General features: G+C 54.0%; 1 protein-coding gene across 9 annotated transcripts in view; it reads right to left on the bottom strand.

The window, feature by feature from the left end:
- The window catches only part of CABIN1 (calcineurin binding protein 1), a 133,159-nt gene that overhangs the window by 87,333 nt on the left and 18,610 nt on the right, over positions 1 to 27,216 (bottom strand). For 6 of the 9 annotated variants that reach the window (XM_053927765.1, XM_053927764.1, XM_053927766.1 and 3 more), the window contains exons 10-23: positions 26,614 to 26,782; positions 24,278 to 24,414; positions 24,058 to 24,147; positions 23,240 to 23,457; positions 21,871 to 21,949; positions 21,281 to 21,468; positions 20,274 to 20,426; positions 19,144 to 19,341; positions 15,503 to 15,745; positions 14,012 to 14,168; positions 9,676 to 9,791; positions 4,373 to 4,534; positions 3,391 to 3,597; positions 3,055 to 3,200 (exon numbers count right to left, since the gene is read on the bottom strand). In XM_053927765.1, the coding sequence (XP_053783740.1) occupies positions 3,055 to 3,200; positions 3,391 to 3,597; positions 4,373 to 4,534; positions 9,676 to 9,791; positions 14,012 to 14,168; positions 15,503 to 15,745; positions 19,144 to 19,341; positions 20,274 to 20,426; positions 21,281 to 21,468; positions 21,871 to 21,949; positions 23,240 to 23,457; positions 24,058 to 24,147; positions 24,278 to 24,414; positions 26,614 to 26,782 (2,263 nt within the window). The remainder of the gene's footprint in view (positions 1 to 3,054; positions 3,201 to 3,390; positions 3,598 to 4,372; positions 4,535 to 9,675; positions 9,792 to 14,011; positions 14,169 to 15,502; positions 15,746 to 19,143; positions 19,342 to 20,273; positions 20,427 to 21,280; positions 21,469 to 21,870; positions 21,950 to 23,239; positions 23,458 to 24,057; positions 24,148 to 24,277; positions 24,415 to 26,613; positions 26,783 to 27,216) is intronic. The other 3 variants (XM_053927768.1, XM_045200633.2, XM_045200634.2) reach the window with 1 other exon arrangement.

Below are 27,216 nucleotides of genomic sequence, written 5' to 3'. Positions count from 1 at the left end.
CCGGCATCAGTAACCGCCTAGAGATCCCCTACCAACTGGAGCTCAGACTGTGCTGGCCAACGCAGACGGGCTCTTAGACTCTGCTCCCGCGCTTTGAGGGGTTACCCACAGAATGTGTCTGATGGAAAGGGGATGTTCTACAAGGCACTGAAGTACTGGCCCCAAGGCAATAGGAAGGCTCGTGTCCAGCTATGACCCTAACTAACCCTGCACTGGCAGAGCCCGCCGCCAGTATACTCCCTGACCAAAAGCACAGGGCAGCCACGACCCCTGAGATGGCGGCCACCCGGCTTCTACCCCATTCCCCCTCTGGAGCCTCTCCAGTGTAGTGCCCAGCAGCGGGATGGGTGTGAAGGGACCACGTGATGGCTGAGCCCACCAACCCGAGGTCACCTACGAGGAACCCACGATGAGAACGCAGACAGCTCCCTGAGAGGATGAATGGCCACAGAGACTCCGAGACCAAGACGACTGCCAGGCACTTGAGCGCGTCTGGAGTCTCCTGGGTGGGGGCACCGAGGACAGAGAAGGCAGCCATCACACGCAGGCGCTACCCTCCACGCGCCGACAACTCCTAACCCAAGTCTACACTCACTTCCGAAGAACTGGACAGCCCCCAGACTGGCAAGGACAGACGGAACTCGTGAGGCTCCCGTGCATGTTGCCACACTCCGGGCGCCGAAGACGAGAGCATGTGGACGAAGGCGGCCTGGCTGATGAGCGGTGATGGAAGGGCAGCAAGAACGAAGGCCTTCCCCTTCGTGTGGGGTTACTGAGTGTACCTTTTCTCCACAGAGGCCTAGGGACCCAGGGCCCCCAAGACTCCCCCAGCTCTGCTCGGGTCACCCTGGGGAAGGGAGCGAGGGGTAGGTGTGTCAAGCCCCCCTTCGGACGCTGGGGACGGAGTTAGGGTCTGTCGACCAGGCCAGCTCCTGTCACAGTGGGGGGGGTTTCTTAATTTCCAGAGTGCCTCCGGCAACTCCCTCTGCCCTCGACCGAGGGGAAGAGACCACACTGGGGCACACGCCCCTGTGCCTGCAGTGACACCAGAGTGGAAACCGCTATCTCCTGTCACAAACACAAGTCACCGAGAACACAGACACATTGCCACAAAACTTAAAATGCTCCTCTGTGTGCTACCAAGAGCCTTACTCTGATGTGGGCTCCTGATTCTCGCAGAGCAGCGCACAGCCCATACTCAGAGAGGGCTGACCTAAAGGGTCACTGAGCCCCTGGGGGGTGGTGACGCCATGACTGCAGAAGGAGGAAGTGTCCAGAGCCCGTGTGCTGGACTCTCACCCGCACGGGGCAGGCCCAATCCTGGCGCTGTGGCAGTGGGGTGAGCTGTACTGGGGACCACGCCCAGCCTCCCCCCTCCCAAAGGTCACTCTACAAAATGCCTGGCCAAAACGCGGGCCACTTCCAGCTCAGCGAGAAAAGGAACGGTGAATGTGATGGGGAAAAAACACGTCACCAGCATCCTCACAGACTGTGTTCCCACAGGAACCACCAACAAACGCTGCTGCTGGAACATTCCACTAGCCACGGACCCATCTGATGTGGGCTTCATTTATACCTAGTTGTCTCAGAAGATTTAAAGAAAAAAAACACAGTATCCAAACTTCCAATTTGGCTGGCACAGAAGATGAGACTGGGTCCGTCTCCCCTGGTGTGTGCCTGTAAGGGCTGGAATGAAGGAGTCCCAGGACCGAGCCACCAAGCCCCTCCTGGTTCTGGGGCAGGTCCCCAGAGGACACTCTGCTTCTCTGGCAGGACCCCTGGTGGGCTGGGCCCGCTGAGTCAACACCCTCTGAACAGCTGGGCGTGTAGGCTAGAGGAAGGCCCAGCTGGGTGTGCAGGCTGGAGGAAGGCCCAGCTGGGCATGCAGGCTGGGGGAAGGCCCAACTGGGCTGTCATAACTCTCGCTTTGCTGACTGAGGGACTGTCATGGGAGAGGTGCCGCACCAGGAGAGGTGAGTGCGACCATCCTCACTTTTCAGATGTGGAGGCAGCAGTGCAGGAGGTGATTCCTCGCTCTTTCCAACAGTGACACTCTGCCAGCCTGAGTACTGGTCTGCTCTACCACACCGGTCCCCAGTGACCTAGCAGAAGACAGCCCAGGCCACTTCGCACGTGGCTCCCTGCCTGGAGGAAACCACTGGCTGAGCAAAAGGGGTCAAAAGCTTTCCCACAAGCTATGAAGTCGCGAAAACTGCCTTCCACACTCAGGTCCCAGCCCCTTGTCCCCACGGCCAGGTGGGTCCTGACAAGGTGGAAAAGGTGGCTTACCCGTGGTTCGAGGTGACCACCATGGGGTGGCCCCTGATCACTTCCAGGAAGGCTGCTGACAGATGCTAGTCTGGACCCTTCAGAGGCAGGTCAGCCACAGAGGGTGGCCTTGTTTTGACCCTGACCCAAGGTTTCCCTCCTAGGTATGGCAGCCATGAGAAAATAGGCCCGCTCAATCAAGCTGAGCAGGCCACCGCAGGACGAGCAGGCCAGTCACCGCATTTTAATACACAGCGACCAGGGCGCCGTGGGAAGGCAGCACGGGCCTGACGCACAACGGGCTCTACCACACTCACCACGGGGACTACCGCTGCTGCCAACAATGCACTGCACCGGAGCAAGGAGCGAGAACCCCGCTTCAGTGCCTCCATTACTCCCACCGCGAGAGTGAGAAAGCCGCCGCGATTAGAGTCACTACGATGGGAGCAGAAGCGCACATCAGCCAACTTCCCAGAAAGGAGCTAGAAAAGGGACGGCACACGGCCCACGTGGGCCAGGCTGCACGTCCTTGCCCTGTAGCTCAGGACCCCGATGGACACCTTCTCTGATCCCAATGCCAATGCCAGGGGTTTTCCAGAAAGGGGCTTTCTCCATTGTGTTTCCTTTTACGGAGAGACTTTCCTAATAATTGTAGGGTCTAAGCCACCTTGTCATTCCTTCGTCCTTGGCCTCCGTGCCATGTAGGAAAGAGCTTGCTGAGCCGCAGTCACCCCAACTGCCCCACCAGCCTGGCCTCACACCAAGGTCACTGGCCCAGCCACTCACCTGTCGGGGCAGATGCAGATGTCATGCATGTAGAACTTGATGGCCTTGGACTGCTCCTTATTTTTAAAATGGTAATCAGCCAGCAGGTAGTAGAGCTCATTCACCACCGGCGGAGAGGGGTCGGCCCCTTCTGGGAGGCAAGGCACCTGGCAGATGAGAGGGCAAAAATACGGGGAGGTGGAGCCAAGGACTCAGAGGTAACCAGTGATCCTTCAAACCCAGGGCCATTCACATCCGCACAGGACACACCCTCGCTTCCCATGGCCCTGACTGCTAGTGCGGAGCCAGGCGCAGAAGCAGCAGTGCTGAAGAGAAGGTAAGACAAATAGCCCCTACCTCAGCCGAGGTCCCCTCAATGTAGGCAGAGACTTTGTCCAGGCTCAGGGCTGGCCTCTCTGTGCGGGGCACGATGGTGGCAATTCTCTTTAGGAGGTTAGCCAAGTCGGCAGAAACGGTGCTGGTCTTGTAGCTGTCAAATTCAGGGAGAGTCTTGGGCTTAAAATATTCAAACATAAACAGGGCGTCTTCCCATATAAGGTCCACCTGGGAAAAAGGGAGAAGGTTGGTCATCGTGTGATCCGGGCAAAGCACAAAGGGTAAGTTCGCCCAAGGAAAGGCTGTGTCGAAGTAGACAAGGTCGCCACGTGTTGGAGAGTCTAAGACAAGTCCCATATACTTTGAGAAACCGGCATGCCCTCTGTAAGCCCCAAACCCAAGTGCGTGAAGAGCAGAAAAGTGAATGGCAAAAGCCTGGTCTTTTTGAAGAAAAACGCTGCAGACTGAGGGCTGCACTTGGTGAGTTCACTTGGCCAGGCCAGAGGGCAGGGATCCTGGGCCACTGACCCTCCACTCGCCTCAGCCGCCCCATGGGTCACGTGGTTGACAAACACTGACCAAGTGCTCACTCTGGGCCCAGGTGGCTGCACATCCCGCACAGCAGCCACGGCAGGGCCCTGCCCAAAGGAGCGCACGTTCAGGGTGGAACCTGTAAGATCAGAGGACAACTGGCAGTATTGCTGAGCCATAGTGCTCCCAACAGTGCTCTGCAAGTCAAAACCACAAAAATCGAAAAACCTCCAAGAAATTACTCATAGCATCCAAACTGTTCAGAGAAAAGCTATTAAAAACCGCCATGATGCATCCTCAAGTGACTAGTCAACACTTATGAAGCCACTGGCACGAGGGCCCGATTGCACCCGACTGTCTGCCCGCCCTCCCGACACAGCCCTGACCCAGGACTCGAAGCCACAGGTCTTATCCTCTGGGAGTTCCGCTCTCCCAGCCGGGGTGGGGCCGTGGACCCGCGGTGGTGCCTCACCTGCTGGACCGAGTGCTCCTCCAGGTACCTGGCCTTGCTCTTCTTGCTGGGGAAGCTGTACAGGCAGTAGAAGCACTGCTCCAAGGCTGTCTCCAGCTCCTCCTTGTAGGGGTGCGTATCTTCAGAGGTGGAGGCAGCAAGCTCCTTCTGGAGAACCCGCACCTACAGCGAGCGGGAGGGAAGAGACGCCTCAGGTGGGGCCCCAGGATGCCCGCTATTCTATCAACTCTGTTAAGCTGAGAGGCCAGGTCTGTTGGGCCCATTTTCTGTTAAGGGCCTGCCCCCCACCCCCAGGAGACATTCTGGACCCAGCTCTAGGAGTGGCCTACTCGGGGGCTTGCCAAGCAGGCTTCCTTTCAGCACACCCAGTCGCTTCTACCAGCTGCTAGGAGATATTATATGCCCTCTGAGAAATTCTTACTCATTTATTTATCCATTTATTTGCTCCTCAAACATTTACTGAGCACCTTTCTATGCTACGCACAGTGCAACACAGTCCCTGCTTTTAAGAAGCTCATATTCTGCCCTGGCTGGTGTAGCTCAGTGGATTGAGCATGGGCTGCGAACCAGAGGGTCACCAGCTCGATTCCAGGTCAGGGCACATGCCTGGGTTGCGGGCCAGGTCCCCAGTAGGGGGTTCGCGAGAGGCAACCACACATTGATAGTTCTCTCCTCCTCTTCCCCTCTCTCTAAAAATAAATAAATAAAATCTTTAAAAAAAAAGAAGAAGCTCAAATTCCAATGAGGGCAATTAATTAAACAAAAGTTACAATGTAAGATGACAAATCCCATTAGGGCTGAGGGACACTCTCTCAGACAGAACATTGGTGAGGATTCCGGAGGATGTGAACAAACCACACTGTTACAAAGTGCTATCTGTGGACAGCAGATCTAATCGCTATCGTTGTGCGCAACTATTAGCAAATACACGTTCTTTTCAAGCATCCATGAGATCTTGACCAAAACCAGACAAACAGCAAGTCTCAACAAGCACCAACGACTAGGTGACACAGACTACATCCTCTGTACGCAATCCAGTAAAATTAGAAATCGGTTAAATAAGGATCGCAAACACCAAATGTCAAAATTATGGCATATAGCTAAAAATGTGCTTGTGAAAACATTATGAACACTAAAATAATCATTTACCTCAATAAGTTAGAAAAAACACAAAGTATATCCCCAAAAGAGAAGATTAAAAAAAAGAGCAAAAAACAGAAAAAAATTTTAAAAACCCGCAAAGTAAATCTAATAATAACAATAATGAAAATAAGTATTAAAGTGGCAATTAATGAACTGGAAAGCAAAGAAAAAATAGAGCAATAAACCAATAGCTGATAGTTTGAAAAAAAAAATTAATGTAGATAAACCTCAGGAAAGACTGGTTTTCAAAAAGGGGTGGAGAAAACCAATGGAAAAGGGGTCATAACTAGGCGTGGCTGGGACATTTTCAATCATAAGCAAACACCACATACAACTTCATGCTCATGTGGACACTATTCCAAAACAGAACTGACTTAAGACGAGAAAATCTCAACGGACCTGTACTAGAATCACTAAACAAACAGAGACAATAATTTAAAAATTATCCCCACCGCCCCCGCCCAATCAAAAGAGAGAGCACTCGGTAAGAAGTGACAAACTGTGATCCATGGGACAAGCCCTACCACTGCCTGCTTCTTGCCGGGAAGCTAAGAACAGCATTTGCATTTTTAAATGATTTTAAAATATCAAAAGAAGAGTACGACTTTGTAACACCTGAAACATGCAATGCAACTTTCACTATCCACATGTTTTTACACAATGTCTTTGCGTATCATCTGTGGGTGCCTTTGCACTACGGTGGGAGCACTCGGTGCCTGCAACAGCGGCCTATGGCCTACAGAGCCTAAAAGATTTACTATCTGCCCCTTTACAGAAAGTTTTGTTGAGCCCTGGTCAAGAGAATAAGACAAGAAAAAAAGAAAACTATAAAGATTTAAAAGAAGAGAAAAAAGTTATTCATGGACAACATGACTGTCCACATAGAAAATTCAAGGAATCTACAACCCACCAGAATTAATAAAAGCAGTAAGCAAAGAAGCTGTGCATAAGAGAAACTTATTTTTTTAAATTGATTTCTAGAGAGAGAGAAAGGGCGGGAGGGAGAGAGAAAAAGAGAGAAGTATCAATTTGTTCTCCACTTATTCGTGCATTCATTGGTTAACTCTTGCATGTGCCCTGACTGGGGATCGAACTCGCAGCCTCGGAGTATGCAGACGACACTTTAACCAACCTAGCCGTGTCGCCAGAGCAAAAACTATAATCTTTTTAAAAAACAGTGTTCCTATGTGTCCGCGAAAACAAAATGGAAAATTTTATTTTTAAATATCTATTTATAGCACTAATAAAAAAATACCTAGGTATAAATCTGACAAAACATGTATGAATCTTGAGGAAATTATATAACCATATTAAGGGACATGAAAACATAAGACCTCAACAAATGGAGAGAGATACTATGTTCATAATCGGAAAGACTCGATCACATAAAAATGGCGACTCTCCCCCAGAATAATGAGGTCCATGACATTCCAATCAAATTCCAATACTGGGGGAGGGGATTCATGAAACTGTTCCCGGCTAATCTCACAGTGGTTTGGAAGAGGAAAGCCTCAACAACGGCAGTGAGAATGTGATTAACAGGTGTGTAAGTACATTAATCCCAGCAAGAATCCAACCTCTCAGAGATAAGGTGGTGTTTGCACAAACACCTAAACCAACAGAAAGCACAGAGCCCAACGACAAACCTCACACATATGAGGGGACCTGACACATCAGCGCGGAGAGAACAAACTCTTCAGTAAGTGTACAAATACTGGAGACGGGGGGGGGGGGGGGGGGGGGACCTTCCTACGCCATTCTGTCTTGATCGGAAGACAAGTTTACAGCAAATACAGCAGGTGGTTAATGTGTGTGCAGTCTGGGAGGTGGCACACAAGGCACGGTGTAGGAGGGCCTGGCCGGAAGTCAGTAAGGGCTGCACAAGACGGGGGCTGTGTGAGCTGAGCGCAGATGAATGGACGAGTGTTCCACAGTCCACACTGAACATGTGGGAAGAAGTACAACATGCGATCCAAGAGGACCCCCGTCCAGAACATTCTCACTCTGTGCAGGAAAACAATGCACAGCAAGGTCTCCCTCTGTGGGCCGCAAAGCATTCTCAGACACAGCCCTTGCCCTGCAGACCAGGAACCAGGGGTCCTGAGAAGAGGCAGTAATAAACTATTCACCTTCCTAAGTTCCACAGTTCCCAGAATGAGGAGAACTCCACAAGCACTTCTGGGCCAGTGATTGGTTGTCTTTATGTTTGGTCACTCGTTCATTCAATAACATCAACTGGGCAGCCACCCATGCCAGGCACTGCGCAGGGCCCTAGAGATGCTTCAGATGGCAAGATTTCTAAAGGTCCCCGGTCTCCAGGACGTCACCTGCTGGTGGAGGGACAGAGGATGCAGAAACAAATAGCAAGGCTGCCCAGCGGTCAATGGGACAGAGAGTGGCAGGGCCAGGGAAGACCTCTTTGAGAAGGCGCCTTCTCAGCTGAGACCTGCTTGGCAAGAAGGAAAGGATGAGTCCGCTGTGCGGGCCCTGGGGAAAAAGGGTGTGGCGGGCAGAGGGCTCTGGGACAGTCGGGCTCTGAGCAGAGGGAGGGTGCAGTTAACAGGCGAGGGGCGTGCCCACGGAAGTGAAGGTGCGGCAGGTGGACCTGAGGCAGGAAAATCAGGAGCTATGAATACAGCACTGCACACACCACGTCTACTCCCCAGTTCAGCTGGCAGATCCTGGCAGCTAAAATTCATGCTCCGCCAAAAAAGTCACAAAGAAACCCAGGAGTAGGGCCATCCCACCATCAGCCCTCCTGCCTGCTCTTTCCTCAGTGCCACTTCCACTGGACGCCGGTCTGCAAAGGTCTAACTCATTCTCGACTTGCCCCTAAGTCAGCATAAGGGGGCTGCCTTGTGGAGGTGGCCCTGTGGAAGTAAACAGTGCCCCAACACTCTCTGATTGGGAGAGGGAGGGCGGAAGAAGGGAGTCACTGATTCCTGAGAAACATTAGAGACTCGGCCTGGCATGATTTTTCCAAAAATGGTCCTGGAGCACGGAGCTGACCCAGGGTGAGCACCCCAGAGGCTCTCGGAGCTCACAGGGTGGGGCAGACACTCAGCGTCTGCAGCTGGGGCTGGAACCCGCCTCATACACTAACCAGGTCTAGGGCCCTGAGAGCCAGCCAGACAGGTCTCCGAGTCCTCCTACAAGTGCTTTACACATATATTAGTCTCCTTCATTCACTCAGCCCATACTTATTAAGCACCTACTATGGGCTAGGTGCTGTGCTAGGTACTTGGACCCAGCAGTGAACAAAACCAACAAAAGTCCCTAGCTTTGTGGAAGTTACATTTCAATGGAGAAGAGACACACCATAAACAGAACTAGTTACATAGCATGCTAGAAGGTGAGGACAGTGAGGAGGAAAGCAGAGGGCAGAGGTGAGGAGAGTGAAGGAGGATCAGGACTGAGGGAAACAGCAGCTGTGCAGAGGGCATGCTCACTGAAAGGGTATAAAGCAGAGGATGGCAAACCTTTTCTTTTAAAGGGCCAGACAGTAAATATTTTAGGCATCCCAGACCACATGGACTCTATCAGAGCTAATCAACCTCGCCTCTGTATTGCAAAAACAGCCCTAGTTAATGTTAATATATGAATGTGGGTGTGGCTATATTCCACTAGAATATTTACTTACAGATATTACTGACTGGGTTGGGTGCCCTTCCTGTGCTCTGTAACTTGTCTAAGAGCTGCTTGGCCTTGAACTCAACATTATGATTTGAGGATAGGGATCAGGCTGCTTCTTGCCAGGAAGCTCTCAGTCAAGGCCGGCAAAAGCGAGGATGTCTATTTTCACTCACTAAATATGTATTTGCTGATTGAATGAATGAGATAGTTATTGACTGAGCGACTACTCCCCGGCATGATGAGTGGAGCTTGGCAAACAGGACTCAGCAGAAGGTGGTGAATGCAGTATTTACTTCTGAGATTACTCTTAAAGGCCTATCCCTGCACCCAACACACAACAGACTCAGTAACGAGTGCATTTAAGTCTACCTACAGTTCAAGGCCAGGTCCAGAGCCCCTGAGCCTCAGGTGCACAGGACAACAAGTTCAGGCTTTCTGGAAACTTTGAGTTGTCACATCTGCACAAGTCAAAGCAGCACAGCAGGCCCCACGGCAGGAGCGGGCCAAGCAAGCCCCGCAGCACTCACGTAGAACCGCAGCAGGGCCCCGTCTGAGTTGCAGCACCAGGACCTCCTGCCCAAGTACTCGTGCGCTGTGTTGAGCAGCATGAGGGAGGACGGGAGCACGGGCGTCTCAGCCATCACTGGGGAAAGACCAGACCGACAGTGAGTTAGCGGTGGGGGACGTGTGACCGAGCTGCAGGCAGTCTCTCCTTTGTGGGCTTCGCTTTCGTTACCAAGGTAGCTACAGATTCTTCTTTCCTTTTTTATCTTTTTGTCTTTTTAAATAAGTAATGACTTGACTGGCTTTACTAAGCAATTCAAATCATACAGTAAAGTATAAAGAAGAAATGTTTCATTCACTAAGAAGACATTTGGTGAACATCACTGGCAGCATCTTTCTCTGCATACATGAGACTTTTTGAAAAAGTGAGTAATTTATAACAATAGAACCCATAATACATATACCGTTTCTTAAATCAAAAATCCTTATATTTAGGTCTACTTGAATATTAGAGAAGAAAAAGGAACTATCACATTTCAGTAAAATGTTTGTTCACCCCTAGAACTATTAGTAGTTTCTTTAAAGATCCCTCGGTGTTTTTGAAACTGGGCCATAACCCATTAGTGGGCTTGTAACTAACATTTTTAAAGAGGATTAGGATAGAATGCATTAGAACAGAAGATACTAGAGGGAATCACACCCAGGAGAATAAAGGTTCTTTCATGAATTTCTTTTTTTTTCTATTGTTCAGTCCAAATTAAAGTGCGAAAAGCACTGGTTTAAAAAAGTCACAAGATCATTAGGAAGTTCAAGCCGTTAGGTTTTTTAACTGGTCTTCTAGTTCCCATTTCGACAGCATCGAATGACTACGACGCAGATGAGTAACAGCTCTGTAACACTTCCTTCCTTCCCCCATCTCCCAATTTTTTGGTGTACGTTACTTGCAGCGCTTCTAGGTTTCTAACGTTTACATTCTGTTCTGCAGCCTTCACTGCCCGGGCACTTTCTGGTGCCCACCACAAGTTCCTTCCCCAGGCTTTTTCATTCAGCCGTGTGCTGGTTTTTACTGGCTCCATCCTCCAGCAGTGTTTTTAAGAAGCACTCACGGGACCCGGAATCCCTGTCCGTTACCACTGTAATTACAAGTAACTTGGCGGGACAGCTGGGGACGCGCTGGCTTTCCTTGAGGGCTGTGTGAACATGCAGACGTCACCACAACTGCCCCACGTGCTGCTGTGCAGAAACCTGAAACGAGCCTCGGGGACCACACACTTGGAATGTGAAGACTCCGTTTTCATTACAATTCAGGGAAATCTTCCTGCGTTAATACTGGGCCGGCTGCTTCTTCAGTTTCATTGCTGAGGTCTTTCCACCAGAGCGCCGTTCACCCTCACATTGGACCGTCTCAGTCTTCCCAACTGCCACCTCCGTGTGCGTAGCTCTCAGTCACATCCGTTGGTGTCCGCTGGGTTCAGTCTGCGCCTTGCCGTTTTGGTTTATTAGTTTATAATGGTGAGATTTGGTTTGCGGTGTTTTCCCTTAGTTCTGCAATCTTCCTTTCCGTTTCATTTTATCAGCTCAAGTGTTTTAGATAAATCATTTTCTTGTGCAAATCATTTACAGAGCCTCTGCCGCTGTTTCTTGGTACATAGTTTCTTCCAGACTGAGTTCGTCTGGTTTTTCGCATGGCACCCTTCCCTTCCTTTCTGGCCCCCACGTGGGGTGGGGGGGGCTTCAATGTTCGAGTACTTGCCACGTCATTTCGTTGGATCCCGTTTACTGTCAGTGGAGGCGGTTCCTCCAGACGGAGTGCCCTAATACACCGTAAATGACTTTTCCGGGGCACTGTCCCACATGAGACCTTTCCTCAAAGCCGTAACTGTAAAGCAGGTGTTGCTCTCAATCCGTTTTTCCGGGGCCTGTGTCTAGAGGTAGAAGAAGGGAGGGCCCCGGCCAGGGCTGGTATGGTCACTGCTGGAGGGCCTAGGTTTGTCTTCCCCCCTGAGACCCCCTTTAAGGCAGCACTTGCTGCCTGGTGAGAGGATGCAATCAGCAGGCAGCCCTCCGCTGTCAGTTCCTTCAGGATCTGCTATGTCTGCAGACTCCCCTCACCCAAGGCCATGCCCTTCCTGTGGGAGCCCACATCCAGCGACTGAGAAAGATGGGAATGTAAAGGCCTGGCTACTTCCGTCTAACCTGGTACAACAACCTGGATGGGCCCCTCCTGCTCCAGGGCTCCCCGTTTGGAGCCCAGTCTTTGTCAGGCCTGCATCACAGCTGGAGTTCTCCCATTGCCCAGTCCTGTTTCCCCCTTCCTCTCACCAAAAAGCCATCTCAGTGTCCGCTTCCAGAGAACTCAGTATGTGACAACGTCCTACACCAGGCCCCTCCCCACCTGACCAGAGTGTGTTTTGTCCCTGGGCCCCTTCCCTCGACACAGCCTGGTCATTGGACGATGGTAGGACCCAGCAGCCCCTCCCGCCTCTGCCAGGTCCAGGGAGATACAGAGAGCCTTCTCTATAAATGAGAATATTAATAATAAATCCCAGGATTCTGTCTGCTGACCATCTTCCCTCGGTTCTCCTACTTAGGGCAGAGGAGGGGCAGGAGCTGTACCTGCTGCCAGCCCACCAGAATCTTCGATTTATTTCCTTGGCCTCCATTTTCAAAGTTTATGGCACCGGACTGATCCCCTTTTCTTGCTTGTGTACTGGCAGATTTTTAAAAACTATTTTGTTTGCATAATTAATCTGGGGGAAAGGAGACCCTTAATCTAGGATTTTTTGTATTATTTTTATAAGAAAAGTAATAAACATTTATAGTTGTAAACTTTAATGTTAACCATTCACTAAAACCCTTTTGGAAAATACAGAGGTACTATTTGTCAAGAGCTCTAAAGATATTCATCCTAGAAATTAATTTTTAAAACATCAGTTTAGCAGAAGCAACAAGGTATGCATGAGGGGTTCACCAGAACTGTGACCTGTGACCTGCAGCCAGTTCAGCGGCGAAGCAGGGCGCCTCTCAGCAGCATTACGAGACTAGGGAGCTTTATGGAATAGGTGTTCCCGTCCTTCTCAGTCTGGCCCTTCCCTGTCCACCCCGCATGGCCCAGCTCTGCTGTGTCCCCGCGTGTCTATGCTGCTCCCCCTCTCCGGTGTCCTGCTCAGCCCCTGCTCTCCCCCCAGGCCTCGGCCCAACCCCCACCTGGCCAGACACGTGGCAGGTGCTGCTGGTGTTCCTGTCCGTCTCCTCCCACCTCCCTCTCAGCCCCTGGAACACCCGACCCACAGAGGTCTGACAGGCAATGAGGGCTGACCAACGACTGGGGAGTGAGCAAGTGGAACGCGAGTGGAAAGGAAGTGCCAGCTCGTGGTCACTGGAATAGGATTGCTTTTCCTCCCTTTCCACTTCTCTGATTTTTCAAGTTACTGAGGGAAAATACTAATAAATTTAATGTTAAGCTAGTTAAATGTATGTATTACAATCACAGCTATATACGAACTATATTTATATTGGCCAAGTTTAGACAAAAAATGCAAGAAAGCCAAAGGGGGGGAAATCATTTGGTAGAATCACAGACAATCTTGCTTAAATGCCATCTAGCTGTTACTGTGGTGTAATTTACGCCACTTGGTGCCACTGCATTGACGGCTCAAGTGCCATCTCCAGGGAAGGGTCCTGGGCCTGCCCTCTGCAGCCTCCCCACTCATAGCGACTACTCCGCACGCAGAATCCCCACGGGCCTGCACCGATTCACCACGGCAAGCGATGGCTTTGTTATTCCATTCTGTCCTCGGAACAGCCCTCTGGGACAGGCACCATTATTCCCAGTGTGGGTATAAGGAAGAGAGACTGAGAGGTTATGTGATTTGCCCAAGGTCACACAGCCAAGAAGTGCCACCTGGGATCTGGAACAGGCTGCCCGATCCAGATGTGCACACCCCCGCCTCACTGGCCCACACACGCAGAAGCCGTGGGGTGTGGTAGTTAAGTGCAGGGCCGCCGCATGGTGGCCCATCTCCCGAGCTCTTGCGGAAGCCAGAGGAGTTGGCGGGCACAGGGCCCCTCACAGCAGCTGCGGTGCCCTTCCTGAGCACTCGCCCTGCGGCCATTTCCTCTGCACTGACACCTGCGCCAGACGGGACACACCTCACACGCCCACTGACTCCTGACCCCCCGCGCAGTGAGTTCCCTTAGGGAGCCTCTGCCCCTGTCTGAGTGACCAAAACAGTCTCATCAACTGAGCCCCAAGCCCACTCACAGCACCTGGATAGGGCCGCAGGGCCCTGGGATAGAGGCAGGAGGCAAGGGACACATAGGTCAAGGACCACCCCACCCAGGCCCACTTCCCACCACCTTCGTCCGCTGGGCTCTGGAGCTGCTGCTGGTGGCACAGGGACTGGAAGGCGTCTTCTTCTTGCCAGATGATGCGGTGCAGAATGACCCAGGGCAGCACTGAGGAGACGTGGGGCTCCTTGGGCTCTTCCTGCACGGCCATGCTGCAGTCAATGATCTGGGGGGTGGGGACAGGAATGTCACAGCAGGGCCAGCTCTCCCCCCAACCCAGGGTGAGACCTCAGGGCAGAGCAGGGGCGGGGGGAGGGGGCCAGTCACCCCTGTTTGGTGTGGGGACACTGACACCGCAGCAACCCATCAGGTCACCTAACAGAGGGCCACAGAGCCCGACCACAGAGCTATGCCCCGGCCTCAGAGGAGCCAGCGCTGACCTCTCTCACGCCATGTGTGGCTCCTACTGTGTGCTGAGGCCTGAGCCAGACACAAGGGTGACAGAGGGGAACAGGGCACAGGGGAGTTGCCAGCCCAGGGGGAAGAGAGCCGGAGACGAGCCCCATGAGAGCCATGGATCACTGTGGTTGCTGCGACGGAAGCAACTGAGCGCTGTAGTGGGGTCGCAGAAGAGGGGTGGGGACAGATGGAGGGCAGCCCTTGAGAGAAGGCTGCCAGGTAAGTGGCTGAGGTGTGTCCGATCCCCAGAGAGGGCAGGGAGTGATGACAGATATGCAGACAGGGGCCCCAGAGGTGGTCCAGAAAACGAGAGATGAGGATGGAGAGGGAGGCTGGTGGGTCAGTGCACTGTGGGTGATAGGCACCCTGGAGGGAAAGTGAAGGGTAAAGTGAGGGAGAAGTACTTTCATGTTTCCGTTTCGGAAAAGTGCCTCTGTGGCGGGGTGGTAGCTGGACTGGGGGGGTAGCGTGGGCAGGGAGGACTGGAGGGAGCATGCCGCCGCAGTTCAAGCAAGATGGCGTTGGCCTGGGCTAAAAGCACAGCAGTGAAGACAGAGGAGAAACAAAGGTTGGGGGCGTTAAGGACGAGGACACAGCAGAACTTGCTGACAGCCTGCATGGGAATTGTCAGGAGAGAGCCCAGAGGGGCTCAGAGGAAGGTTCCCTGTCACAAGGACCACGTGGAGTGCTGTGACCGCCCCTCAGCTGCAAGTGGCAGCACGGCAGGGGTGTGGAGGGCCCAACAGGAGGCAGGAGGCCTGGGTTCCAGCCCGAGCTCTGAATCTGGCTCGCTGTGCACAGGCCAGGGCCTCCTGCACTAAGCCCGCTTCCTGCCCTCTGAACGGGCGGGTGGTCTGGAAGAAACTGCGGCACCAAGTGCTACACCATTGCCACCCACCAGGCCCCCCCAGCTCCAGGAAGGTTTGCAGCCAGCGAGCAGCCACCCACCACCTGCGGTACCCACCGTTCTTCAGCCAGAGAAGCCAGTGTATCCCCCTGGGGTACCTAACTCACAACAAAAGCTGGTGAACTAAGAAGAAGGGGGACATCAGACAGACACCCCTGCTGTGGCAAGGCAGGCAGGAAGGAGCGGGGGGTTACCTGGATGAGGTTGTTGGTGAGCCGGACGAGGCCAGTGGCAGAGGACGACTCCTTCAGGATGCTGCCACTGCTGTCTGCCGAGAGTGCCTGCTCGATGCCCAGCAGCAGCTGGGTCACCGTGGCCACCCACTCCTCCTTGGCCGCAGCCTCACTCGCATTTACCATCTGCTGGACCGCCTCGTTCAGAGCCACGTCGGAGCACTCGAAACACTGCCGGTGGTCCTTCAGCCGCAGCAAGGACTCCTGAGCGCGGGAGGAGTGCCGAGAGAGGGCTGTGACAACGCTCTCCACACCTGGTGCCTAGGGCTGCGGGGCAGGTAGCTGGGGTGTCCGAGGAAAGGGGGTGCATGCACAGTCTTGGGGCATCTGCACGGCCCGCAGGGAACTGTGTGCAATCATAGCATGGCAGGCCGCCCACCAGGGAGCTTTCGGGAAGGTGCTGAAGCTCTGCGCCTCAGGGTCCCACTTCTAAAGCTGGGACACAGGGTGAGGCCACACGGCTGGCCAGCAGCCAAAACAAGGCTGAGTGACTCCACCACCTCTGTCAGTTCTCACTGACCGCCAGGCCACACAGTCACGGGCTCACCCCATGTCATGGCTCTGGGGGGGTCTCAGCAAGGGAGGGCAACTGCCAGGGAGGGACTGTGTATCACAGAGGAGGGCCTGAGCCAAGACCAGGGCAGGGGCACTGGCCAGGCAGCACTGAAGCCACAGACCAGGTGGAGCAAGGTACTGAGCCCCTCCGAGCCCTAGCCACCCCTCCCCGCCTGGGGGCCCTGAGCGTCCAATGAGCTGGTGCCCACAGTGCACTCAGCACACTGTCCCGATAGGAAGGAGCTCTCGGAATACCACACAGCACTCTGCCTGCTATTTTAAAAGCCCGCCTTTGAAAGCCATCGCTTCTTGTCACGCTCCCTTTCCTCTTGTTCTACAACAATCCCACTTAAGCCCCTCTGGCCTCAGCCTCCTCCATCACCATGGAGAAACGGCCTGGCTGTGCACGCACAGGCCTGGCGGGCGGCCTGTCAGACCCACAGGAAGCACCTGCTGCCTGGCGCCCCCAAGGCTCTGACCTCGCCCCAGCTGGGGCGCAGCAGTGGCTCCTGCCAGCATCGACACGCGCAGCTGTCACGCACTGAGATGACACAGACAGGTGTGGGGACAGAAACATTCCAAACTGCCTTTGGTATGTGCTGCAACATCTGAGCACAGATCAAAACCACCCTCAACGTAAAAGCCCTAATTGCCAGGGACACGAGGCCCGTGATTCTTTAGAGAAAATGAGCAGGAGGCCACCGAGGTGTGAAGGAGCCCCCAAGGCCTGAGCTGACCCCTCCTGATCCAATGCCAAACCCGCAAGGGGCAGAAGGCCATTTTCTAGCAGGACAGAGACTATGGACCTTACACTGCAGCCGGAGCTGCCATGAATGTCAAAGACGGGGGCCTGCCGGCAGCGACAATCCCCAGGGCCTGAGGCCACAAAGAGCTAAAAGGCAGAAGAATAGCTGCCAACAAATGAGGAGACCAAATTACCACTCTCAGAAATAATGAGAATTCAGAGAAGCGGCTGGACTCAAAATAAACATGCAAAACTCAGCAAGGTTCCTACAAACCAGGTGAGCCCGTCAGAAAACACGGCCCACAAAAGGTCCTGCTCAAAACAGCAACCAAAACACTAAGCACCAGGAATCAGCTCAGCCGAAAGGAAACCACACACTGATCTGAAGAACACAGGAGGCGGGAGAGACGGCCATCACACTCTGGAGGGGAGGGTCCGAGGCAGACCCCGTCCTGTAACAGCCTGACGAAGCAACTTCAATGCAGAAGGTGAAACAGTAACACCCCTGGAAGAAAGCCAAGGCGAAAGGACTTTCTGTGTGTCTGCCAACATGTGTCTGGTCTGTCCCCCTTACAGAATGCAGGTTCCGTCAGGGGCAGCTCCCCACCCAGCGCCAGGAACACTGTAGGAACGCGGCCCATGTGTGTGGAATAAGCAGATGCGTATTTTTCCAGTCTTGGAAACGCTGTCTAAGCATAATGGAAAAAATCAGAAACATATGAAAACATCAAAAGATTTGACAACATAATTCAAAACTTCTGCATGTCAAAAAAACACAAGCTACACTTAAAAAGCAAACACCACACTAGGCAAAATATTTTTAACATTTGATGAGAAAGAGAACAGTATCTTCAATATGTAAATAGCACTCCAGATCAGTAAGAATCCCCCCAATAGGAAACTGAGCAAAGACCAGGAGTCACTTATTTCCACGGTTCCTGGCTCAGGCCCCACCCTGCCCCTAGTTTTGCTCAGTGCCTGCCCAAAGAGCAGCCCCTCTCTCAACAGGGCATCTGCCACACTGAGGAGTCGCAAACCACAGGAATAAAACGGCATCTGAGCCACTGGGGCCACCTTACAAAGGCAGAGAGGACTGGCCCCTGCCTTCCTAGCCACCCAATGGCCTCCCTGGTACACCCAACCGTCCCTCCCACACACTGCCATACTGGACTCTCCCCCCACCTGCCACGGTAACTGAGGTCAGACGAATCTCTTCCCTTGACCGCTTGACTTGCTCTGCCCAGCGCTGGACCCTCCTTCCCACCTCTCCTCTTGGCCTCCCTCTCTCCTTTCCAGAACCAACTCTTTCCTCCCCTTTCACTAGGGCGGAGAGGCCTCCATTTGTTCCCACAGTCGCACCTCTTATTTTTCCCAGTTCAAGGAAGTTATTAACTACAAAGTCTCATGTAATCTGAGCAAAAAAACTGAAAAAAGACTGGGCTCTCTTTCCAAAGTGAAGAAGAAGGACCCAGTAGGACAATAAATACAATGTGATTAACGTGCAAACCATAAGGGACAGGACCCTAGACCACCTGCTGCTATTAAGCCCATCCCTTTTATCATCTTCCATGTCCAACCCCATGATTCCTGAGGATGGTGGCAGTGACGGTAGCTGGCACCCCTGTGGCGCTTGCTACAAGCCAGGCATGGTGCCAGCACACACTAGCTCTTATAAACCCCACAACGGGCCTCTGAGGTTAGGGCAAGGATCGTTCCCATCCCGGAGTTGAGGACCTGAGTCACAAAGAGGCTGGGTCAAAGTCCAGCGCCCAGAAGACCCAGCAGCTGGCGAGCTCTCAGGAAGGGTTCACTTCCTTTAGGACAGAGACATGGAGGAAGCCGGGAGGGCACAAGAGCTCACACATCAAACTCGTGTTCTTTTCCTTCAACAGCATGCCCGTACGTGGGTATTTATTTTACCTTGACTGTTTTCATTGTACAGATATTTTATCCATTTTTCTATCTACTCAACAGTTCGTGTTAAGGTAATTTAAAAAAGACAGGCAAAGGAACAAACAGGGGGATGGATGGCTAGCATCCTATTCCTCCTTCTCCGCTGTGCAGAAAAGGTCAGAGTCAAGTGTGGACTCACCCGGAGCCACGTCCCACCCTAAAACCTGCACACCTGAGTTCCAACCTTCTCCCACATTCCCTGACTGGCATCTTCCTGGGTGCCAAGTTAGCGGTTTTTACTCCCACTTTTCTCTTCTAGGTTCTCAAGGGCTACCTCAAAGCCTCCAGGGAATAAACCCACACCAAGCAGAGAAGGCATGAGTGGGTGAGGGGCCCCAGCAGCACACACCTGCAGCAGCAGCAGCAGCTGCGCTGGCCTCTCAGGGATGGACGTCATGAACTCCAGGTGCTTGGCCCGGTCGAACCCACTGGTGCACAGGGTGGGGCGGAGCAGATGCACGACGGCCTCGTAGTCGCCAGCCTCGTACAGCCGCTGGATCTCCTCCAGGGACTGGCACCGCTCCAGCGACTTCAGGTTCTTATCGATCTGGAAGAGACCCAGAAACCCGATGGCAAACCCCTCTCGTGCTCGCTGAACCCGGCCGAGGTTTGCATTTATCAGACCCAAGATTGGACTCCTCTTAACATACCAGCATTTACAGTAGGTGGATACTTTATAAAAAGTATTTTTATTAACGTCAAGGCATTCAATTCTTTAAAAGACCAACATAACAAAAAACAGAAACCACCCGGAAGCAGAGAGGTTCGGAAAAGTGTATGCCAACGTGGCCGGGCAGTCTTGTAGCCACAGTTCAGCGAACAGACTCGGGGAACCGGGGAGCATCAGGCGACCAGAGACTCACTCAGCCCCGGGCCAAAGGCTGGTGCGCATTGCTAACCCACAAGACCCTCTCCTCACAGGAGTCCTGCCTTGGTGCCCAGGATGTAGGCGGCAGGCCACTGCTCTTCTCCCTGCCCTGAAACAGCTCGGTAAGCACCTGAAGGCCTCTTCCGGCTAATGAGGACGTGTCACAGGCAGGAGCGGCGTGGGGTCGGAAGCAACACAGAGAGAACAGGAGTAGGGGCTGACAGAGCCTGGCCTGCATTCCACGCACCGCCGACCCAGCCCCACAGCCTGACCAGCACTGTTCTGCTTCCGCTGCACTTTCCCTCTCACTCTGCTGGGGCTGCTGCCACACACAGCCCAGAGAGCTGAGCAACAATCACTCTAAGTCGTGTTGGCAAACACCTCCACCCCTGCCCCCTGCCACCCGGGCCAGGTTACTATTGCGGGTGTGAGTCTGAGGTTCCCCTGTGTGCCAGAGCTGCCCCTCCCAGGCCCCCGCCTCCCCCCCAGGGAGGAAGGAACCCTACTCAGCATGCTCTCCTGGTCCTCAGGACAGGTGCGGCCTGGTCTAACCAGGCTGGCCCAGCATAAATCTTTGACCAGGGAACACCATTATGAAGCCTCCCACTCACCTCCTCCAGGGAAACAACCGAGTCATTGTGAAGGTTGGGGAGCCGGATGACGACGTCTCTCTGCTCAGCCCCTGCCTCCGCCTGGATGGCAGTAGAGCTCTGGAGCATCTCCGTGCAGATGTCGTAGTTCTCCAGGGCCTGCTCCATGTCCCCCTGGTCAAAGGCAAATCGGTCAAAGGACAGGCCAGAAGGAAAGGAAGCCACTCTGCTGTGCCAGGTGCCTTGCCTTCCTGATCCCACTAGGCCGCGGGCACCATGAGGGCAGCTTTATCCGGTTACCGCGACACCCTCTGAAAAGGGACCTGGCACATGGCGGGGGCTCAGTCAGTGTCTGTTGGATGGATGCACGCATGGGCGGACAAACAAATGAATGAATTCACACCACTGCTCCAAGGGGAGGCATCATTAACCCCGTGTTGCAGGTGACAGCACTGAGGACACTGGAGCTAGGCTGAGTACCTTGTTCAAAGATCACGGTAATAAATGGATTAAAAGCTAGCCCTGTCCTAGCTCCAGAACTGACTGCGACACCTTTTACTCCTTCTACCACAGGGCACCAGGCACCACCATGTGCGAAGGTGCTGGGTAACAGCCAGTCCACCATGGCCTTCCAGACCAGGCTCCAGAGGGAAGCCTTCCGGGAATTCACACGAGACAGGTGGCCAATTCCCTTTTAGAAAGCTCTGCAGCCATCCGTGTACTCACTCAGGCTTTCCCAGGAAAACATAAGCCAAGAGTCAAGACCCCAGGGCAGTCTTAAGCGAGGGCTCCACAGGGCACAGGAAACTGCGTCCAGACCTCTGTCGTGCTGATGTACTTTAGAGGCTGGTGGCCACGCTGGGATTTCTGAGATGCTGGAAATTCCCCACCATGTCCCAGCTCCTCAAGCTGAGCCCAGTGCACAGCAGGTGCCACACACACACACCCTCAACAAGGCATCCAGCTCTCTCTCCCATCCCTGCTCGGTGCCAGGGCCCGCTCCCCAAGCAGCTGACCACAGAACGAACCTGCAGTGCCAGGAACCGGGCCTTCAACCAGTACACGCGCACCACAAACTCCAGCCAGCCGTCCTCAAACAGGTCCCGTTGAGATGAGGCAAATGACAGCTGCAGGAGGTCACCCAGGAAGTGGGTTCCCGGGAAATCAGGCCCGAATCTGCCATTCACCATGCCAGCAGGGCAGTTTCGGGGAGACACTGAAAACAAGTCAGGCCAAAACGAGTTAATTGCATGTGCAGGGTCCAGATGTCCTCCTGCTCCCCAGAGATCACCCTCAGCCCTCTATCTGGGAAAATTAATGGGACATGTAAATTGTCACGTAGCTTGAGAAAACTAAGATCCACTTCCTTCAATCCTAAGTAACAGAAATGCAGGTAGGTGGCTCCCCCTGGGGATCAGCTGCTGCTAGCCACTTCTTGAGTGTCCGAGGGACTTCTCTGAGACCCTGGGTTTTTCCAGGCCTGAGAAGCCAACCCAGGAAATGTGCACACTGCAGATTCAAGACTGAGTTCCACGACTCAGCCTCCCCACGCCCCCTCCTCCTGACTGCTGAGGGTTCAGAAAGTTACTCCTGCCACAGAACCAAGAGTGCCTCCTACCTGCAGAGCTTCTGCCCTTGGTCAGCAGCCACTGGTCCAGCTGGAGCTCCATGCAGGAGAGAGACATCAGCATCATGTCCTGCAGGACAGACCCAAAAGGTCAGGGACGGAGTCACAAAGTGTGGTCAAAGGGTGGGGAATGGAACGATACTAATGTAAAATTTACTTTGATAAAAATATCATTCCTCTACCTCCTTTCCACTGAGTAGATGATAATCAGTGGTTACCTGCCAGGACATTAAGAGAAGCAGATGGACCTAGAGTGGGACACCTGGCAGGAGCCTGGAGGCTGGTCTTCAGTCCTGAGGGACTGCTCCATGCAGACGCAGGCCTGTCGCCTGCCCAGTGCATCCACACTACAGCGCCCAATCCTTAAAAGTGCCCAGGGTCAGCACGCTGCTCCCCAGGCACACGGGGAAGCAGAGGCTCAGCGGTAAGGCAGGCACAGCTGGGAAATGACCAATCTGCTCATCTAGGGACCAAACCCTCAGCTTCTCCTGCTACTCCTCACAGCCCCCAGGGGAACAGGCTCAGCAGGCAGAAAATGCCAGCAGGCAGTCCCTAGGCTCCTAGTGGAGGCTACATGACCAGGAACACTGACCCATGTGCCTCTAAGTACCTGCCAACCCCAAGCCCTTTCACCTTCAGTGACCCCTGTAAAATACCACCAGGGAGGGCCCTGAAAGCTCCCAGTGCTCCCTCCTCAGCATTTAGCCATCTTCCTCCACGGGGAGAAGGGGCCACAGCACCCTGGGGAAGCTTGAGCCCTGGGAGGCACCGAATGGAGAAGCCTAGGCTGCAGAGCGCTGCCAGTAGAGGCTGAGCATGCTTGGCCCCCTACTGCCGGAGGCCCCTATTCCCCTAAGCAACCATACTTAGCTTCTGCATATCTGTTTTCTCTCCTGTTCAAAAATCGGTAACAGTCCCTGGAACCTCAAACATAACCAAGTCTACGCTTTCCCCAGACTCTCTGCTGGCTCTCCTCCATCTCAGTCCCAGCCCTGCCCCCAGCCCCACCCCCTCTCACCCCCTCACCTCCACGTGGGTCCAGTTCATCCTGTCAGCTCTGCCTCCAGAACCCGCACCCCACTGCCACCACCATGGTTCACCGGGCAACAGCCTCCTGAGGACCCTGTGCCCACTCTCTCCCCCAAGGGCATCCTCCCTTCAGCCTCCAGAGACCTCTCCGGGCACAAATCTCATTCCACGATTTCCTGTTTCAAACCTCCAGGGGCCCAGGTTCCAGGCCCAGAAGTCAGTGTGGCCAAGTAGGCTCAATACAGCCACAGCCCCACACCCCAGAAGGTCCCTGTGCTCACCCCCGGCCCCAGTCTGACAATGGCCCTGGAGAGGCCCCTGCCCACCCGACCTTGATGTGCTTGTTGCTGCAGTCCCTCAGCAGCGGGTTGGGCAGGCTGGTGCTGTGCCTCCTCCAGCTGTGGTAGATGCTGAGCACAACCTCTGCCAGGCCCGGGGGCCACCTCAGCAGGAACTTGTGACCCATGGCCTTCAGGTAGCGCATCATCAGCTCCAGGATTCCCCCATTGGTCAAGTTCTCCAGCAAGAACGTGTGCACATCCTGCTTCTCTGCCCGGGGAAGGAGAAACAGTCTGACTTGAACAAAGGACCTTCTGTGCCAGGGGCTCCCATTTTCTTTGGAAGAGAGAGGGGAGCAATGGCAGTGCCAGGGCAGGAGCAGAAGAGGCCTGTGTCCCCTCAGCGTGCGGCGGTGCTGAGGTCAGGCTGCCAGGTTCCCATCGCAGCTCCAGCCCTCACCAGTTGAAAGCAAGCCTCTCTGAACCTCCAGGTCTAAGATGGGTATTAAAGGGTGGACCGCAAAGTGCTGCCGTGTGCCCTGAGCTAGAGTGTGCAAAGGAACACGAAGCATGGTGTTTGGCACATGATACCCACTCACCAGGTGTGTCAGACACATCTGGCTCGCAGCGCCACACCCCTGGGTTTGACCTGAAGCACACGTCCTTCAGGGAGCACAGCCCAGTATGAGCGTGCACGTTTCGGCAGACTTCCCAGCTGGCCGTGGAGCTCAGACCCGAGACAAATCCAGGCAGCCCCCTGACCGCATTTTAAACCACACCCAGAACTGCCCTGGCTGGTGTGGCTCAATGGGTTGAGCACCAGCCTCCGAACTGAAAGGTCACAGGTTCAATTCCCCGTCAGGGCACACACCTGGGTTGTGGGCCAGGTGCAAGAGGCAACTGATCGATGTTTCTCTCACACATTGGTGTTTCTCTCCCTCTCTTCCTCCCTTCCCCCTCTCTGAAAATAAATAAGTAAAACCTTTTAAAATCCACCCAGAACCATTCCCCCAGAACAGAACCTAAGCAGGGTACAAGATGACGGGAGGAAGACATCCCTGCACTGAACGACCACGTTGTTCGGTCCCTACCGGATCCCATGAACGTGGCCGAGTCCAATGACAGTCTGTGAGGCCCAGTGTGTGGGAAGCTTTCCAGCTTGGCTTCTGACTGAACTTCGTAGTTGTTGAAGGGATCGTCTTCCTCCTCAGGGTCCAGTTTCCTCAGCCTGCACGAACACGCCAAAATCACAAAGGCCACACCACACATTTCGAAACCCGAACTCTTACTATTAGAGAACTGAAATCTGCACCAGGCAGAAGAAAACTAGAATAAGTGAGTGGCAGGGTCCAGAACCCAGGCCTCCGTGAGCTGGCACCGGTCTGCACCCTCACTCATTCATTCACCCCAACAACAGACGATCGCTGAGCCCTGGCCTGTGCCCGGCGCTGTGCTTGGCACCGGAGTTCAGCCATAAGTGTGGCAACCCTGCCCACAGTAGGCTTGCCTTCTCATGGGAGAGACAGACCAAATAAGCGGGTACACCAAAATAAAGACTCCAAATAGGGATCAACAGAGTGCTTGTCATAAGGAACTTCATTCAGATGGCGGAGTCAGGAAGTCCTCCGAGGGGGGAATGATTGCACGGACACTGGAGGAGGAAAGGGACCGGCCATGCAAAGCAGCAGACAGGCCAGAAGCGCATGTGGGATGTTCTAAGACCTGAGGGGAGCCCAGTGAGCAAGGAGAAAGGAGGTGGGTGTATGAAGTATGGGTGCGGGGCACATCAGGCCCTGCAGACTTCGGTTTCCCCACGGCTCTCAGAGACCTTTGGAACGGCGGAGGCCTCTCCCAGCAAGCCCCACTCTTTCCTACTCCTCCCGAGGCCCACGTTTTAACCTCCTGGCGGATCCCCCCAACCCCGCGGCCCTACCGCACACACACTCAGGGCGCTTTCCGATGTCCTCACTCACCGACTGCACGCACTCACCCACTGCACGCACACCCGGGCGCCTGCTGCAGCTAAGCGGTCGCACTGCCCTGGCCTGACCATTCAGAGCAGCAGATGGGAAACCACACAGGACTGCATGTCAAGGTAAGAAGGTAGAAACCGCTCCAGATGAAGGGGGTGAGAGCACAGGACTGGAGGGCAGGTGGGGAATGGGCACCCCGGCCCTCCTGTGTCATCAACCACAGCGCCGCCCTGTGGCTCTCCCACAGGGAAACCCATTTCCGGGAGTGCACCTTAGGAGGAGCTGACCCAAGAACACCGCGCCCTCAGCTTCCTGAGAACAACCTCCATTTCTAAGCATTTCACTTTCACCACAGAAAGAAAGGCAACAAAATTGGGAAAATAGGAATTTTGCTGTGCAGTGGATTTACAATCCACCTAGAGCCTCTGGCTCCTCCTCTGCGTGGACGTGGCCACCACAGAAGTCAACTGTCATGGGCCACAACCCTCGCTGAGGACTCCAGGTGAAGACGCACACTGAGTACACGTGGTTACCCCCAAGCCCCACTCAGTGACCACGCAGAAACAAAAATGTGTGAACTCACAAAGACACAGGGGTAGGGCGAAGCCCCAGCAGGTAAGAACTGTGACCACCAAACGTCAGAGGGCAGACAGATGACGAACAGCAGAAAGTGAGCTGTTTTCTCCATTCAGCTTAGGGTGGGAGGCGGGAACATCAAGAAGTCCACCCAATCAAAAAAGAAAAAGAAAAAAGGAAAGTCCATCCACTGGCACCATAAACCCCAAGATGGCTCTGGAACTGAGGGCCCTGGGGCCCCTGAAAGAGGGGAGAAGGCAAGGACAAAATACGGCAGGGCTGGCGAAAATCTCAGGAGGGAGCACTGGGGTCCAGGACTCCCAGCTCCAGGCCTCCTGGCCCCTTGTCCTCCCTGCGAGGCTTCTCTGAGGAACACTAGGAGCCGGTGAAACCAGGAAGGATTTACCAGCCCACCCTCCACCTCCTCCGAATGGGAGGAGACACTGCTGAGCCTGGAGAAACCAGACAAGCACTGTCCCTGAAAGGAGAAGGTGAGCCTCTTCTGTGGGGTTTCCTGGTGTCTGCATCCAAGGAACAGCAGCCCCAGGCCTCCCAAATGTGGGTGTGAGAGCACAGGAACGTGAGTGTGTCACCTCCAGAGGAGAGGGATCCTCTCATCTCTCGAGGGCCCCGGAAGTGCCCGGTCTTCCAAAAGAAGCACAAGCCATGGTCCCTGCCCTCAGGAACTTCAGAGGCAGGAGAGGCAAGAAAAACCCTAGACCCCACCCCAGTGAGATAGATCTGTGCTTTGGTCACTGGCACAGATGTTATGGGAAAACGGCAGAGGTGCCCAGAAAGGGTGGCAACGGAACACAAAACACCGGTGGTGCGGGCTGGAAGTGTGTGGGCCTGCAAGTCTGAAAAAGCATGCGCTATACCTGGACGGCAAGAACTTCATCAGCAGCTCCTGGAAGTCTACTTTCTCTTCCTTTTTGCACTTGGTGTTTCGGACACGGGCAGACCGCCGCTTTGCTGTCTCCCCGTTGTCTTCGGAAATTTTCTTCCGCTTTACTCCCTTCTTGGCTTTGTCGCCCCCAGAAATGTCGCCTTCACAAAGAGTGTAAATTGAAGTCACACAGGGAGCGGAGGCACGAAAATGCAGCACAAGGCGCATCAGGCCCTCTTCCAATCTCTGCCGGCGTATTTAATCTTTATCCTCTTTAACAGTCAAGAAACCTCTCCTTTAACAACAGAGCTCTGAGCGCCATTCATTTCAAGCTGCTTAACCCTCACACCTTTCTCCAATTCACGGGGCCCATGAGCTATGTCTCCAGACTACTTCCCGTGGCTACAGAACACCAGGGTCTCAGAGTCAAACACTCCCCGGCCCCCCACCCTGCACGCCGGATGGTTCCAAGGGCCTCTGCGGCTCGTGGGTGCACCTGGGGTGGGTGAAAGCGAGTGGCAGCAACCCTGACTCTACCCTTCGCTCAGGACCCCGAGTACCTAATGACACGATGGGGGTGAACAATGACATGAAC

Source organism: Desmodus rotundus, chromosome 7 (assembly GCF_022682495.2).
Source record: "Desmodus rotundus isolate HL8 chromosome 7, HLdesRot8A.1, whole genome shotgun sequence".
NCBI classification, from domain to species: domain Eukaryota; kingdom Metazoa; phylum Chordata; class Mammalia; order Chiroptera; family Phyllostomidae; genus Desmodus; species Desmodus rotundus.
This window is presented reverse-complemented; position numbering and strand designations above follow the sequence as displayed.